This window comes from Dipteris shenzhenensis, chromosome 6 (assembly GCF_047967505.1).
Source record: "Dipteris shenzhenensis isolate YYH24624 ecotype China chromosome 6, Dip_SZ_1.0, whole genome shotgun sequence".
Classification (NCBI taxonomy): domain Eukaryota; kingdom Viridiplantae; phylum Streptophyta; class Polypodiopsida; order Gleicheniales; family Dipteridaceae; genus Dipteris; species Dipteris shenzhenensis.
In genome coordinates this window covers 23,459,194-23,475,548 of record NC_141601.1, presented here as the reverse complement: position 1 = coordinate 23,475,548, position 16,355 = coordinate 23,459,194, and the positions used below count along the sequence as shown (strand labels likewise).

Genomic DNA, 16,355 nt, shown 5'->3' with positions numbered 1-16,355 from the left:
ATTTGGTCCTAGTAGTATCAGGGACATGCACAAAACAGTCACATCCAAAAACTCTGAAATGTGCAGCTGAAGGTTTCTTACCAGAAAAGGCTTGCAGTGGAGTCATCCCATTCACAGCCTTCGTGTAGCTATGATTCAAGATGTAAACTACAGTGTTACATGCTTCAGCCCAGAAAGCCTTTGGCAAATCTTTCCCTTTCATCATACTCCGGCCCATTTCACAGATAACGCGCATCTTGCGTTCTGCTACTCCATTTTGCTGTGATGTATGTGGCGGGGGTTTCTGCCTCTTAATTCCATGACTTTTGCAGTAACTCTCGAATTCAGTTGATGTGAACTCTCCACCTCTGTCTAATCTCAACTTCTTCACCTTCCTCCCCGATTCTTTCTTGACCATTACATGCCATTCCTTGAACCTACTGAAAGCCTCGTCTTTCATCTTTTGGAAGTATATCCATATCCTTCTACTGTAGTCGTCGATCAACGTCATGAAGTAGTAGGAACCACCCAAAGCTTCCATCTCCATCTTTCCGCAGAGGTCCGTGTGAACGAGCTCTAGAGGAGCCTTTGCCCTACTGGCCTCTTTAGGAAAGGGCTACCGATGCTGCTTGCCCATCATGCAACCTTCACATACATCGGGCAGATCTGAAATTTCTAGTAGGTCTGCAATCATTCCACTTTTATGCATCTCCTTCAAAGAACTAAGGTTTAGATGACCAAACCTCTCATGCCACAGCTTAGTGTTCTTCACATCTGCTCAAGCATTGAAAGCTGAGAGTTCGTAAATGTTGTTGCACCGTGTACCTTTACCAATGACCTTTCCTTGAAGATCCAGGATCTGTGCACCATTCTTATCGAATTAAACTTTGAGGTCCCGATCTGTGATCGTAGAAATGGACAACAAGTTCCTCTTGATATCTGGCACATAATGAACATCGCACAACTGTTTTACAACTCCATCTGACTTGAGAGCAATTGTACCTTTTCCTTTTGTTGGACATCTTGCATCATTGCCGACTACTACCATGATGTCATTCCCTACCGGCTGTAGAGAGGTATACCAATCCTTCCAACTGGTCATGTGGCACGATGCACCACTGTCAATGATCCAAGGTTCATCTGCAGGTACATGAACTGCCTTTGTGCAAATCTCCTCAATTGCGATGAACAGCTCTACTGGTACTGCCTGTGCGCTGTTGCTGGACTCTTTCTTTACTCCGTTCTTCTCATCTGCAATCTTCTTTCGGCACTCATTCTGCTTGTGCCCTGCATTGTTGCAATAGAAGCACTTGATCTTCTTCTTTCTCTTTTTATCATCAGAAGAAGATGGGTTACCAGAGTCCTTACACTTACCTTTCTTTAATCCGGTCCAGAAAGCCGAATCTTCTCTAGTCCTTGTCTTTTGATGCATCTCCTCCTCCAGAAGCATCGTGTTGAAATCCTCAAAGTTGAGGGGCGGATTTATGTTCTGCATATTCAGTGCCGTAACAAGACCGTTGTACTTTGGTGGGAGAATCCGTATGCACCTTGATGCTAGATTCTCGCTGGTGATGGTGATGCCTATTGCAGTCATCTGATCGCGCAGATTATTTACCCTGGTGATGAACTTCTCTGCCACTTCAGACTCAGACAACTTCTCGTTTGCGAGTTGAGTCTCCAGATTTTGAATCCGCGTCTGATTTGTGGTCTCGTACTCATTTTTCAAGACCGTCCCTGCCTCCTCCGCTGTGGTGACATGTTGAATTAACACCATGACGGAATCACTAACACTGCAGACAATAGAACACAGCGCATCTGCATTTCTTCTTATCCACACGAGAATCTCATCCGTAGTTAGTACTATCTGTTGTCCTACATTGGCTGGATCCGGTTTCGCAACCGGCCTCACATCCACCCCAGTAGCAGTGTCCCAAAGCTCATATGTGCTTAGGATGGTCTTCATCTTGAACTTCTAGAGAGGATAGTTAGAGCCGTCCAACTTTCCGCTTTCGCCGAACGGTGGGATTCGCAGTCTTGCGAGCTGGGCCATCTCTCACAATCTACTCGCAAACAGAAACACACTACCAAATCTTCTTGCTAGAGTCCAGGCTCTGATACCATGTAAGAAAATAATACAACGTCTGTGCTCAACAGATAATAGGATCTTGTACGCAAGAGAGAAAACAAGATAGTATGGAGAATCAAAATTTTGATTACTGTAGAATCGATACAATAGATGGTGCTGCCTCCCAACCATGCGCTCCTATGAAAGAAGCTTCGATGGCGTGCTGGAAACAGTAGAAGATGGAGACTAGATGCTAAGGAATCAGGGTTACTGTAGCCAGTGATGAAATGGGCTTCACGGGCTTGCTCTTATATAGCCACCAGTCGTAGTCAGTTAGGCACAATTGGGTGACCGACCCAGTCCGCCCAAAATGGTTGACTGGGGGTCGGTCCCAAAATAGGCCACTGACCATACGAGAATCAGTGCGCAAAACAAAGCAACTGAACCTATGGTCACCGTTCAACAGTCCAGAGCCATCCGAGATCATCTGAGGCTCCAAACGGGCCCCGCAACCCGAGAGTGGGCTGCCCCGGGAAATGCTTCGTCTACCCTCAGTGCGGTCAATCAAAGGATGCCTTCTTGCACTTGCATGTAGCCTAGTTGGTGGTGTGCCAACTCTATCTGAAGCCATCCAGCCATCAGGCCACACATGGCCCCCATCTGGTATCCAAACCAGGACCTACCGGATAACCAAGCTACTCAAATGCCTTCTCCTCATATGGGGGGCTTACAAGTAGAGTTAGCTGGATCCCGCATAGTTACACGAGAGTGGAGCATTGATATCTAACACATAATGCATACTAGAGGAAAATACAAGGCTTCTCATGTAGCTGGGCAAAAGGAGGTAGACATCACCATCCCCACCTCAAATCCTTGTGCCTCATTCAGATGTTACCTCGTACAAGACTCCCAACTTCATTATTCATGTTGGCAAAGAAGGTGTGGATGGAGGAGGATATTTGTGCTAAAATAGGGAGTTGTGTGTCTCAACACTAGATGGCTTAGGCACTAGTAGACGTAACATGTTAGTCTATTCTCTATTTGACTAGCTTGATGAAAGAAGTATCTTCAAAAGTCCTACTCATTCTCTCCCCCTAGCCCCCTACATAAGGCTAGGTGGCCATGGCTACATTATTGAAATGGAATTTTGAGATGCAAAGCTCATAGCATGGAGTTGATCTCTCTTAGCTTTAAGTCAATGTTGCTAAAATTTATCAAGACAAAGTAAAAAAACCAGTCCAAAAATGCCAAGATAGCAAGTAAATTCGGTGGGAATAAACTGCAAACATCCTAATACATGCATCTGAGTTCCAAAAGATTAGACCAATGAGCTTTCAATTTTCAAGCTTCTAAACAAGTCCAGTGGGATGGATCTAAGTGCAAACATTTTGTGCTATGCAATTCAATTACAAAAGTCTTAGATCCATCAAGAGCTCTCACTTGTACACCTATTGTGATAAAACTTTCCATGGTAACTAAAATTGATGTTCTTCATGCATCATTACCCACCAACAAACATATGGAATGCTAGTGAACTAGATCAACATGTGGCATAGACCAACACTCCAACTCTTTCTCTTATGGGTGAATGCAAAAGAGGATTGTAGATAAAATTGTGTCTAATGAGAAGCAAAGAAGATTAGTTGAGCTATGGGACAAGTGAGAGTGATAATGACCAAAGGAGTAACAACAAGCCAAGCTTGAGTGCACCATTGATGAGAATTTAGGAACAAGGAGGGTGAGACAGCAAGGTACTCACCATGGAGGAGGGGGGACGAAGTCATGCCAATGCATTATTTTCTCTTTTCTTGAAGGCTGCTTTGTTTACTCCCTCAGGTACCACACTACATGGAGATGTGCCTCAGGTCAGTGGATGATGCAATGGCGATGAACCAATTGCTAGAGTTGGTCTTTTTAAGGCTCTCCCCTGCATAGATATAGTCTAGGCCAAGTGTGTGAAAGAGTAAGAATACAAGGCAAAGAAACTGAATCCCCCTAACCTCTAATTGCGGACATGCTATTTGCCATTTGCATTTGCACTTGCTACATACTTATGAGGGAATAAGAATTCCATCCCTTGAATCAACACATTTGCAGAAGCATAAGATCAATCAACTGAATTGGTTTGGCATTGTCGAGCTTGCTTGATTTGAGACTACTTTCTCACAACCCAGAAAATTTTGGCTTAGAATTGTCATGAGATGGACGGGTGGTGGAGGGTCATGAGGTGGTGGGTGGTGGATCCTCCGCCCCATGACATTGGCGGATGGGAGAGGCTTAAAGTCAACCTCTGGCCCTCAAGGAATGGCGATAAGGCATCACCCACTTGCCATTTCTATGAGAGGAAAAGGCATTCTCAAGGCTAGTCCTCTATAGTCTAAACCCCATTAATTGTGAATTTGATCCTAAGGCCCCATTTCTATGAGGGGGAAGGCATCCTTAATTGTGAATTTGATCCCTCTAATTCGGTCTCTATCAGGGTCGACGGTTTTTGAGATCCAAATGACTCTCTTCGTATCAAGATCATACGATCAAACGCTAACTCTTACGCAACCATAAAATAAATCACACTGCGCTGCCGGCCTTTCTCCATGTTTCGAACGTGAGAAATTGGTTAGTTCGTAAGACTTTCTCTTTGGCACCCAGAAATCGGATTTGGAAGTTCAAACAAGATGGAATTTTTTTGTCTCTGTTTATATGCAATCAAATTCAGCGGCGTGATAGGCTTTAAATTTATCGAAGCCTCCCAACAGGCAAGGATGCACCCTGCCATCCGTTGCAGTAAGGTTGGACGAGCTCGCAGCCCCGTGAATTATGCATTGGAGCAGCATGTGCTACCAGATCCTCCTCATGAGGTACGGCACGGTGGGATCCAACCAGAAATTTGTCATACTGGGGGGAGATATGTTTATGCAATATTCTCTTGGATCTGCATGCCTGCCAACGACGGTTTAGTTCTTGAGTTCCCTTGTATTATCGAGCTGCGGGTGCTGTTCATGTGTCAAGTGATGGAACAGATATGGGTACGACTGGGATGTCGGATGCAATTCATTCAAATTATTTGAAGAGCATTACATGAAATTTTGTAGGCGAAAGAATCCCACGATTGGGTTATCAAGGAGATGCTCACCCCAGATCTTTCAGGCGAACGACCACCAAAGTGGAATATAGCCACGGAAATAGAGTCCGCACCGAAGTTTTCGAGAGAGAATGGCCATTACAAATTGAGAAACATCTGTACAGTGCCACGCTTCTTCAATCAACCACAATGGAAAAGATTGCAATGCTGGTTTTATGGGAGAACGGAGCATGTTCGATCGAGAGACTCTCAAATGTTGGTCCTAAAAGTAAGCTCCTCTCTTCTTTACGTGTTTGCATGTTGAATTCAAATCATCGATTCGTCGTTGTTGCCGTCTCATGATAACACCAAAAACACAACCAAAGCAAGGCTTTGCATGGCCATCCCTTATGCTTTGCATCAATGAGACAATCAGAAAGATATTGACTTTCAGTTTCATCTTTGATAAGCCAACCAGAAAGAGCCACATGTTTGCAAAACCGGAGTCGTGGGGACTCTGGAATATCAGTACTGAAGTAGCCAATGAGCGAGAAAAGGCATGTCAGTTGGCTTCTAGGTCGGTTCCTTTTCCCTCCCCAAATGCAAAAGTGCTAAGCTATGCTTTCTTAGAAGGGTGCTTTGGATAAAATGAAGTTTGCAAATGAAGGAAATAAAAGAAGTCGAAGCTCATAGGAAGGAGTGCTATAATTAACCACATGCACATATCCACATACATGTTCAACTAGTGTGTGCACATACTCATGTGCATGTGTGTGCACGTCCATCACTACACAAGAGAGAGAGAGAGAGAGAGCGAGAGAGAGAGAGAGAGGGGGGGGGGCATAATAATGTCCAATAATATAAATTTGATATGCTCCTTTCATTCCTTTCTTTATTCCCCCTCATATTGAGTTTTGGGACTTCATCTTGAGAATTTAAATTTTACCATTGGCTCAAGGAGGTAGTTTTATGTGATATAAACACATAACATAGTAATTTTATCAAAGGAAGGGGATGTCTTAAATTGTGAGACTTATGGTCCACTTATGGATTGGAAGCAATTTTAAAAATACTAATTATTTTACATGTACGGCGGATACATTCAAATTCAAAATTACAACATGTATACATATGAAATAAATGTAAGTAATTATGCAAACAAATGAATTTTTAAATATGGCAGTATTTTAAACATGTATATACTTTCATGTATGATAAGGTTTTTAATAGTGTGACAACCCCAACACCATTGATATGTATATGGGATGATATATCGGAGCTTATATCCTTATTTTCTTTGCTTGTATACTTAATTTGGGTTCATTACACAATGTGGAGGATGATGGAGCCTAGTGTTCATCTTATATACAAACAATGCAAGGTGTCATGTGATTCTCTCTCTCTCTCTCTCTCTCTCTCTCTCTCTCTCTCTCTCTCTCTCTCTCTCTCTCTCCCCCTTCCTCCCTCCCTCCCTGCCTCCCTCCCTCCCTCTCTCTCTCTCTCTCTCTCTCTCTCTCTCTCTCTCTCTCCCCCCCTAGACCTCTCGCCCCCTCCCTCCTACTCCTTCCCTCCCTGGACCTTCCCACCCCCTCCCTCCCTCCCCCCCCCCCCTCCTCTCTCTCTCTCTCTCTCTCTCTCTCTCTCTCCCTCTGTCCCTCCCTTCGCCCCCCCTCTCTCTCTCTCTCTCTCTCTCTCTCTCTCTCTCTCTCTCTCTCTCTCTCTCTCCCTCCCTCCCTCCCTCCCTCCCTCCCTTCCTCCCTCCCTCCCTCCCTCCCTCCCTAGACCTCTTGCCCCCTCCCTCCCCCCCCTCTCTCTCTCTCGCTCCCTCTCCCTCCCTCCCTCCCTCCCTCTCTCTCTCTGTCTCTCTCTCTCTCTCTCCCTCCCTCCCTCCCTCCCTCCTTGGACCTCTTGCCCCCTCCCTCCTGCCCCCTCCCTCCCCCCCCTCTCTCTCTCTCTCTCTCGCTCCCTCCCTCCTTCCCTTCCCCCCCTCGCTCTCTCTCTCTCTCTCTCTCTCTCTCTCTCTCTCTCTCTCTCTCTCTCTCTCTCTCTCAACATTTCTTCAATTTGATATAAGAGCTAATGCTAATTGAGGCCTATAGCATCTCCACCTAGTTCAAGTATGTGTGTGAGTTTTCAAAGCATAGTATTGAGGTACCTTTCAATTATAGTGGCTTTGATTTTTCATGCCCCTTTTATGTGTATCAGAGAAAGCATAGAATAGCCTCCATCTGATTGGCATTCTATATGATTTAAATTCCATAAGGTACATTCTCAAATTTTTATGTCTCAATTTTGGAGGCACATTCTCGGACTCTACAATTGCTTCTAGATGCAAATCTATTTCCAATTCTGAAGGCAGATTTGCCAGTTCCAAAGGCCATTGAAGTGTCATTGATCCATACTTTTGGTGTTCATTCTTGGATTTTATCTCATTCTAGATGACCATTCTCGGATCCCAAGTTCCTGTTTGTATTAATACATTCAAATTCTAGCTCCATGTCCATTGTCAACACATCTCGAATTTTTGTTCGATGTCAGTGCATCATATTCTATCTCATAGCATTCTTTTCTACTAGAGGTCTAGATCAACAAGCATCCCATAGTGAAGAAATTTAACATCATTTAATAAGTAAAGCCTCCAGATGTAGATTAATAAGTGTTTGAGACAAGGCCCTAGATAATCTCTAAAATGAAGTAATTCACAATGTGATTTTGTTGATGATGTTTCGATCATGCCCTAGAAGAAATACATGAATGGAAAGAATAGAAATGGTAAGAAAATTCGTAGATATTTAGGCTAAAAGATCAATGAAGTTAGCATTGATCCAGTTCCTACTACCGTAATAGATATGCCTACTATAATAGCTTCTACATCAACAAAGTTTGATGATGGTAGCCATTTCAGCCTAACATGCAATAGTGTGCCCAGTAATAGCCATAGTTGCAATGACATGTGTCTAAAGTGGATCTGTTTCACTTGTTTGTATCAACATGAAGATAGGCTATTAGGCTATTATGCCTTCTTCTATGTAGACCATGCATACTCAGCTCCTTGATAAGCTACATATAGTATATACTGCATCTACTATTGACAAATGTTAATCCACTCCTATTATAGATTATTTTCAAGTTATGTTACTTGATCATTAAGATTATTCATGCTACAAGGTCTTCTCTAAGGAATATACCATAACGCTCTACTATGAGTTAAGTCTGCATGGCTATGATGACTTTTCAATTTTTTCGGCCACTATAGTAAAGCATGCATATTGTCTTATCTATAAGTACCATACTTGCCCCTTTGGCCCATGATATCATGTAGCCCCTAGATCCCTCTATGAAAAGTGACTTTTCCATGTTAACAAAACCTATTGTATTACAACAAGTGCCACCACTTATCTTTCTTATGGTAATATCCTTATTTGTCACAAACTTTTCATGTGCTTTTTTCTAGTTGTCTCAATTGCCTTCACATCTAGCTTCTACAAATCACCTTCATAGTCCATAGTGACTTATGATCTATTAGTTTTAGCTCAACCGTCTATAGCACATGGTCATTGACTAATCTTTGATCTAGCAGCCTTGACCTCTTTCTCTTTTACAGACCTCCATCTTCACTTTGATTGTTTTTTTTCCAAATGCAAAGGTCTTTTTGCATCTTAATAGGGAAAAATCACATGCTAAGTTATACACATTGTACATGCTTGTATAGTATTCTTGCTAGCCATAGCAAATCTTTAGTTTTCTATTCTTTATTCTGCACTCCAACCTCATTTGTAAGTGCAATGTAAGAGGGGTTATTGAATATAAATTTCACCATTGTTAGTGTGCATATGAAACTTTATTCCCTTATTCATTTACTTGTATATATCTACTTTGGGTTCACTCCACTATGTGGAAGATAGTGGAGCATAGTAGTGTACATCTTGTATAGTAACTCATGCTCTCTCTCTCTCTCTCTCTCTCTCTCTCTCTCTCTCTCTCTCTCTCTATTTCTTGAACACTTTACCGGGTTCACGTCATGGAAAAGATCATATAAAATGTATCCAAGTAGAATAGAAAATCCCTATGTGTATCTATTCTCTCATTTTAGACATCTGTCAACTTTTTAATCTCAAACTTTTTGTGTGTTTCTCTTGTTTTTTGTATGAGATAGTATTAAAGAAGATCGAACCAATATGTTGCTTTACAACAAGAATCATAAGATAGCCATAAAGAGGATTCAAGAGATGTACAAAAAAGGGATATCACCATTTAACAAATACATACCTCAACAAAAGGAAAGGAGGACAAGGTACTACTACTTTCTAGCCCATAGTTTTGAAAAGTAAAGTTTGAATTTCCTTTGCATTTCATGACTCTATATTATTAAAAGGAAATTATACAATAATTTTTATATTTTTGTTTATCTAAGGAGAAGAAACATAAATTATAGTACATTTAGACATGTTGGCTAAATTGTAGTTTGGCTTTAGTTTATAATGTTTGTTAAAGAAGTTGTATGATGATGAGAATAGTCCTATTATTTTTGGCTTTCTATGAAATTTATGAAAAATAAGAATAGTCACTTTATATAGCTCCATAGTTTTTCTCTTTCCTTTAAAACAATTTTTTTAATAGATGGGTTTGTTTGAAATTGCACAACCTCTCCGGATTGGATTACAAGCTTATCATGACTATGTTTTCTATAGTCCTTATATGCAAGCTAGGAAATAATCTCATTAGGATCAACAAATGATACATACTAAGGCCCAACAATAGGGTGACTTTCCTATCCAAAATATTTGGGGGAAAATGAATAGGGTAGCCTTGCAAGGGCCCCAAATTGGAGCATGGGGGGGCAAGGTCACCAAAAATGATACCTTGCAAAAGATTAAGGTTACGTTGAACACAAGTCCCTTAAACCCAACACGTTGGTTCATGTTCAACCTTCTAAACCTTGATCTAATAGTTATTAGTCTCCCGTATACATATATCTATATGTTAAATTATTACAAAAATGTATACTAGGTAGCCTTTATGACTTTCTCAAACTTAATATATCAGATAGCATGTTTTAGGAAGAAATCCATCTAAAAGGAAGTACAGTTTGCATTGAAAAACATACAAATGTAATATATGGATTAAGTAGGATAAGGGGCACACCTAATGGCAAAGAACCCCTTTCTTCCCCACCCATTCCTCCCCCTTCCAAATTTCCCCAAATGAGCCAATAATGACTTGAATGTATCGCATTGTATGTTCACCCATTTGTGGGATCTACTAACTATATTGTGGTGGTCAAGACTTAGCAATTCCTACATTGACAATAATTGGGTATGATTCCAAGATTTACTTAGTAGTTAATATAGTCCTTAGATGTGTATTTGAATTTCATAGTAGGTAATGCATGTTGGAATGTCTTGCTAGTATGGAAAGGATAATTCATTACTAGTTAACCTTTAAACATGTGAGAAGAAGCAAAAGCACTGACTTTTCTAAAGCATTAATCACAATAACCTCACATGATATGTTGAGGCACTCCAAAAGAAATGAGAAAAAAAATTTATGCCATAAACACATGAAAACTAAGAAAATTCATATACAATGTTCTAAAAGATTATCAATGTCATTGTATCGAAAGGAGTAATTAAAAAACTACATTTTTATTTTTGATATTTACACATTTTCCAAACTTAGTGATGTAAAATCAAAGACCTTAAGTGTTCTCTACTAAGTTAGCTTAGATTATTGTAAAGAAGATGATATCATGTAAAAAATCTAGACCTATTGGAGTTGCTTATAAATTTATAAGAGAAAAACATTTTCCATGTGCTATTGCATCCTTGATATTATTTTGACTTGTTATAGGTGTTTGAGGACTAAAATACAAGATGTTGAAGAGGTTGTACACTTGAAGGATGAGTAATGACATTCTAGTGGTTGTGCCATTCATTTCTACTACATAAGGTTAGTATATACAAAATATATCACCAAAAATTAGTATTTGATAGAGTATCATATCTTTATACAAACAATTTGAAGTTTGTATGCGTTGACATTGCTACAAATCTCTTTCAACTCCTTCCTCAATGGAGTTTTGATTTTTATGTAATATTTGATTATCTTCTTTTTTTATTTAATACATTGGAATTCATCAATTTAATTCTTAGAAATAATTCTCTATTGTAACATTATCTATCCCACATTAGGTTTGATTTGTTTTCTTTGAGTTTTATTTTAAACATTCTCTATCCCATATTAGACTTGTTTTTTTTACTTTGGGTTTGATCTCAATTTTATTTAAAAAATATGATGTTTATACTTATCATTTTAATTGTGAATCACCATGTTAAAGGTATTTGTTATAGTGTACTTGAAAGTACTATTCAATTCGTTATGAATGAGCTACCCATTTAAGGACAATGATATTGTTGTCCCCAACTATTATAATCCTAAAAGTCAAATCTATATGCTCTATAATTGTTTATATAATAGGGGGAAATTTGAGACCATACCTTGTAAATCCCAAGAGCTAAAATAAATAAATACATATTTGTGAGAGTATGCACTTTTAGCATTTGGAATATAGTGACTCAGTGATGTTTTGTTAGTGTTATTATACAAAGAAGCATTAATTTATGGCCTTATTTATTACATAACATATGCAACATGTATGAATGAGTTCTTTTTGTCACAAGCATGATAAATTGATGGATTTCTAATGTGTCTAGATATATTTTTCAATATTTTTCCTCTTGATAACGACTTTAAATATATCCTTAAGGGATATTAGATAGGTCCACTATGGTTAATTTGTTTTATCATATGCAAGCAACTAGCTTAAACATTGTATATCAAGTTGTTAAGATAAGTTTCCATTGACATGATGGTCAATAGATACTTAGCCTTTTACCCTCAAAATTTTTTATTTGTAATCAATGTCAAAAAGTCTTTCTCATTTGTCTAAATCCCCATCATATATCCATCTCATGACTTGAGAAACACGTCGTAAATTAATATGGGTTATGCCTCATCCCAAGAATAATATGTCTCCAAAACTACAAGGAATCATCATGGTGCTTCATTAATGGTTGCTATATGCATAGAAGCATTACTGCTACTACATTTTTTACTCATAATGATTGGGACCCTCAATAAGAAATCAACCATGCTACACAGCCATTGCAAGTGGGGCCAAACTACCAAATATATAACCTACATGATAATTGATGCTAATAATAAGATTCCATGTGGTGATTTACATGAGAAACATGACAACATATAGCAAGTTTGGAACATTAGTAGTATAACTTGACCTTTTCTTTTTGTGTGTTTCCAATGGGAAATTATATCTTATAATGAAATGGAATCATAACAAGAAAATAATTACTACTTTTGTAAATATCCTTTTTCTTCTTAAGTTGGAGGGTAAACTTACTTACAAATCCATGCATAAGACAATTCGACATAAATGTATAGCAACCATATCTATTGAATCTCTTGATGACTAAAAACATGTCACATATTCAAGATTATGTGGCTTAGCTTCATCATTCTTTGTGAATCTCTATTGATCAAGTAGGAAGAGTGTGGGAACATAGGTGAGTGCACTAGTGTGAGTGAGAGAAAACACAATGCATACTAATTCTATGCTACCTAGATTAGGGTAGCAAATTTAGGTTAGGGTTAAATTATATCTAGTATAGGTCCTCTATGGATATTGTCCTCTATGGGTATTATCAATAAGGACATATGTACATAAACTTTACTTTATGTGTCCAAACACCCCCTCTTAAGCTACATTGGATAATGACATGGTAAATTTTATAAATCATAATGTTTTCCCTTTAAAAAATAATAATTTTAAACATAATAAAAAATAAAAAATGTTATAGTATGTGCATTTATTCTAACAAATGAAAAGTTGCTACCAAAAATGAAAGAACATATCAAGGAAAAGATTTGTACATATACATGAACCTTGTTCTTGTCTCAAAACATTAACAAGGATTATCTCTTCAATTAGAACCTCTTTCCAGATGCAATGATCGTGCACTTTGATTTAGTATCATTTGATCTTTGAAGAGAATCTCAATTTTTGAAAGGATTCTTCTCAAAGTAGCCACTTGAACCATATTACTTTGCCTGTAGCATTTATTGATCCTCAATGTTCTACATTTCCTTAAGATAAGGCCACATTTGTTTATAGTTTTTGTTATGCTACCATGAAAATCCAAGACTGAATGAGCCATTTTTGTTTGATATAAATCATCAACATTATTTGCCCAATTAAAACATCTAAATACCCTTGACTATGTCCCAGCTTCATTGATCCATTATGATAAGTACATACACACTTATGATTAAATAACACAAGGCCATTCCAAGGTTAAAAAAAGTAAATGCAAAACTATAAAAATTAGAATGATAGTTGAAAGAGCTAAAGAAAATAAATGAGTTTACTGTGGTTTATTATTTAGTGTCTTTGTTAAAGACCTTTGAGAAGATGATTAGCATCAAAGTGATGAAAATCCAATGGCTATGGATACAGTTACTATTGTTCTATAAAAAACCCAAAGGGGATGGACACTTGAGGACAGCAACAAGGAGAAGCCACATCCAAAGTTCGTTCACTATGACATGACTCACCCCATCATTGTTCATACCATTGAGCACAATGGTGCCTCATTATTATAAGTTAACTCTATATCAATCTCCTTAGCCCCTTCCTAAGGAGAAACTAATGGATGGAGAGGAAATCTCCTAAAATACCAATTTTCTTGATGGGACTAAGAACCAAATCTACTCCACAAAAGTGATATCAAGAAAGCCCAAACCCATTTATCTTATTACCCAGGAGCACCCAAATGGGACAGCCAAAAACGTGAGGCACCCTCATTGAGGAAGGATGAAGGTCATTTCCTCCTACATACACATAGAGTGGATTCATTGACCCTTAAGTGCAAAGCAATGGCTACGGATAGCTATAGATCATGTGGATTTGTCTTTTGTACACATGGTATTATGGATCTCCCTTTTCAACACACTTGGTCAACAAGTTTTTTCGAAAGTGAGATGGGCTTCCTAGTCGTCTACATGGCATGCCTATCATATGGAAGTGCACCGTGATATGCCCCATCATCACATAGGGCCTCCACATAGGTGCCTATATTCCATGCCAACTACCTTGTCACACGCCCCATCATTGCCAATGTGGAGACATGTAGGGCCCATGTGGACATGCCACATTAGCACAACTGATAGTAAAGTGCATGTCTTTAGTCAGTATGCTTCATCTTCTCTTTTTCCAATTACCTTGCTCTAGCATCCATTAAAGTCCTTTTTAAGCTTTCACAAAACTACTTTAAACTTTCACCCAAAAAAAATTAATCTACATCAATGGACCTCTATGAGGATTTGGTGGTAGTCTACTGCTTTGCTAGTCTAAGGAAGCAATTGATAAGGACAAGTGCTTAGGCTCTCGTGAGGAGCTTGGATTTCCTATTACTAATTTATTATGAAATATACCATCCTACTTTATGTCTCTATCATTGATCACTTAGGCTTTGTGTAGGGCAAATCGTGAGATATAGCAACTAATCATGCCTCCTCTACACCCCTTGTCATTAATTCCTTGAAGTGGGGTTTGATTGTGGAATGCATTGAACAAGGATAGCAAGCTAGCATAAGGAATTCTTATATCCTATTTTTCATACTATCTCTGTATTGGGCCAATAGAGTAGCCTTCAAAGTTCCCTATGCTTTTAGCCTCTTTCTCCTTTTGCATCCCATCCTTCCTCCTTTTGCATCCTACTTCCTCCTTTTGCATCCCCTCCTTCAAAGCCTCATCTTCATCCATCCCAGCTCTTTAAAGCTTCCCCTTTTCTACCTCATCCATGGAGCCCTTAGACAAATATGGTACATCTAGCATCCTGGTACACATTGTGAACGTGGATTTTGAGGATTTTGAGGATGTACGTCTATTGGTTGTCCGGCCTTCATTTGCTATAGCTGACCCCTTTGTGGATGAGATGAACAGAGAGGAGCATAAAGTCCACAATGCCTCTGATATGACAAATAGTGCCATGGACCTTAAACTAGCCTTGTCATCATTTGAAGACATTTTGGATGAGAAGGACACATTTGAGAACAATGGCAATTGGTTGCTAGGTAACCACAACAAAATGGTACTGTGTTGTTTTTTGTCCCTTTGCTTTTGTCAATTTGAGAATTTTTTTTAGTTGATTTTTAGATTCTATTTTCAATTTACAACTTCAAGGTAAAGTTGTGCAAAGAATAAGGCTTTTAGTGCAACTTCTTTTTTTTCATTGTATATGTTCTTGTAATTATATTGTAAGTGCAACTTGAGGAGCACACCTAGCCAATGCTAATTCTATTGCAAGGTTGGATTTTGTGCTCTAGGGAGACCAAGGTACAAGATGAAGACCACCTTGATAGACGTTGCATCAAGCACCATGGGCTTGGCCAAATCCCCATGTAATAGAGGTGGGTGTGCACCATGGTGATGACATCCTAAGTGAGACCCAAAATTCCCCTCCCTCCAAGAAAGAAGCTTGGTACATTTAAAATAAGAGGCAACACTTCCAAACAAAAGGGATTGGTGGCTTGGAAGAGGTCTAGAGAGGGCGAGCCTCCTTTTTCTACATCAAGCACCATGGGCTTGGCAAAATCCCCATGTAGTAGAGGTGGGTGTGCACCATGGTGATGACATCCTACATGATGAGTGAGACCCAAAATTCCCCTCCCTCCAAGAAAGAAGCTTGGTACATTCAAAATAAGAGGCAACACTTCCAAACAAAAGGGATTGGTGGCTTGGAAGAGGTCTAGAGAGGGCGAGCCTCCTTTTTCTACATCAGGCACCGTGGGCTTAGCAAAATCCCCATGTAGTAGAGGTGGGTGTGCACCATGGTGATGACATCCTGCATGATGAGTGAGACCCAAAATTCCCCTCCCTCCAAGAAATAAGCTTGGTACATTCAAAATAAGAGGCAACACTTCCAAACAAAAGGGATTGGTGGCTTGGAAGAGGTCTAGAGAGGGCGAGCCTCCTTTTTCTCCATCTCTACTAGCGATGAGGAGTGAGTTTGTGGGTGGCTACGTGGAGCTAGGCATGATATATGTGGGTGGCTTAGGTATATGTGGGTGCTTTGTTCAAGTGACATAGTAAACTTTTACTTTACTTTGCTCATTGCATTAGTGTAATGCCTTGCTCAGTGCAATATAAGGTAGATCCATACAAGTCATTGGAGG

At 39.4% G+C, this 16,355-nt stretch overlaps 1 protein-coding gene across 1 annotated transcript; it reads left to right on the top strand.

Moving 5' to 3' along the window:
• The first annotated feature begins 4,803 nt into the window (after positions 1–4,803).
• LOC147900952 (uncharacterized) lies at positions 4,804–9,433 on the top strand. Its single transcript, XM_087376403.1, has 4 exons — positions 4,804–4,899; positions 5,134–5,378; positions 5,557–5,679; positions 9,259–9,433. Exons 1-4 carry the CDS (start codon positions 4,804–4,806, stop codon positions 9,431–9,433), a joined length of 639 nt encoding a protein of 212 aa, XP_087232529.1.
• The last annotated feature ends 6,922 nt before the right edge of the window (positions 9,434–16,355 follow it).

What these genes read in the sequence shown, in the direction of transcription:
- LOC147900952 (XM_087376403.1), top strand. Translation starts at nt 4,804, where the DNA reads ATGCACCCTGCCATCCGTTGCAGTAAGGTTGGACGAGCTCGCAGCCCC. An exon ending in CGATCGAGAGACTCTCAAAT is followed by an intron (nt 5,379 to 5,556) that starts GTTGGTCCTAAA and finishes ATTGACTTTCAG; the next exon opens with TTTCATCTTTGATAAGCCAA. An exon ending in GCATGTCAGTTGGCTTCTAG is followed by an intron (nt 5,680 to 9,258) that starts GTCGGTTCCTTT and finishes TGTATGAGATAG; the next exon opens with TATTAAAGAAGATCGAACCA.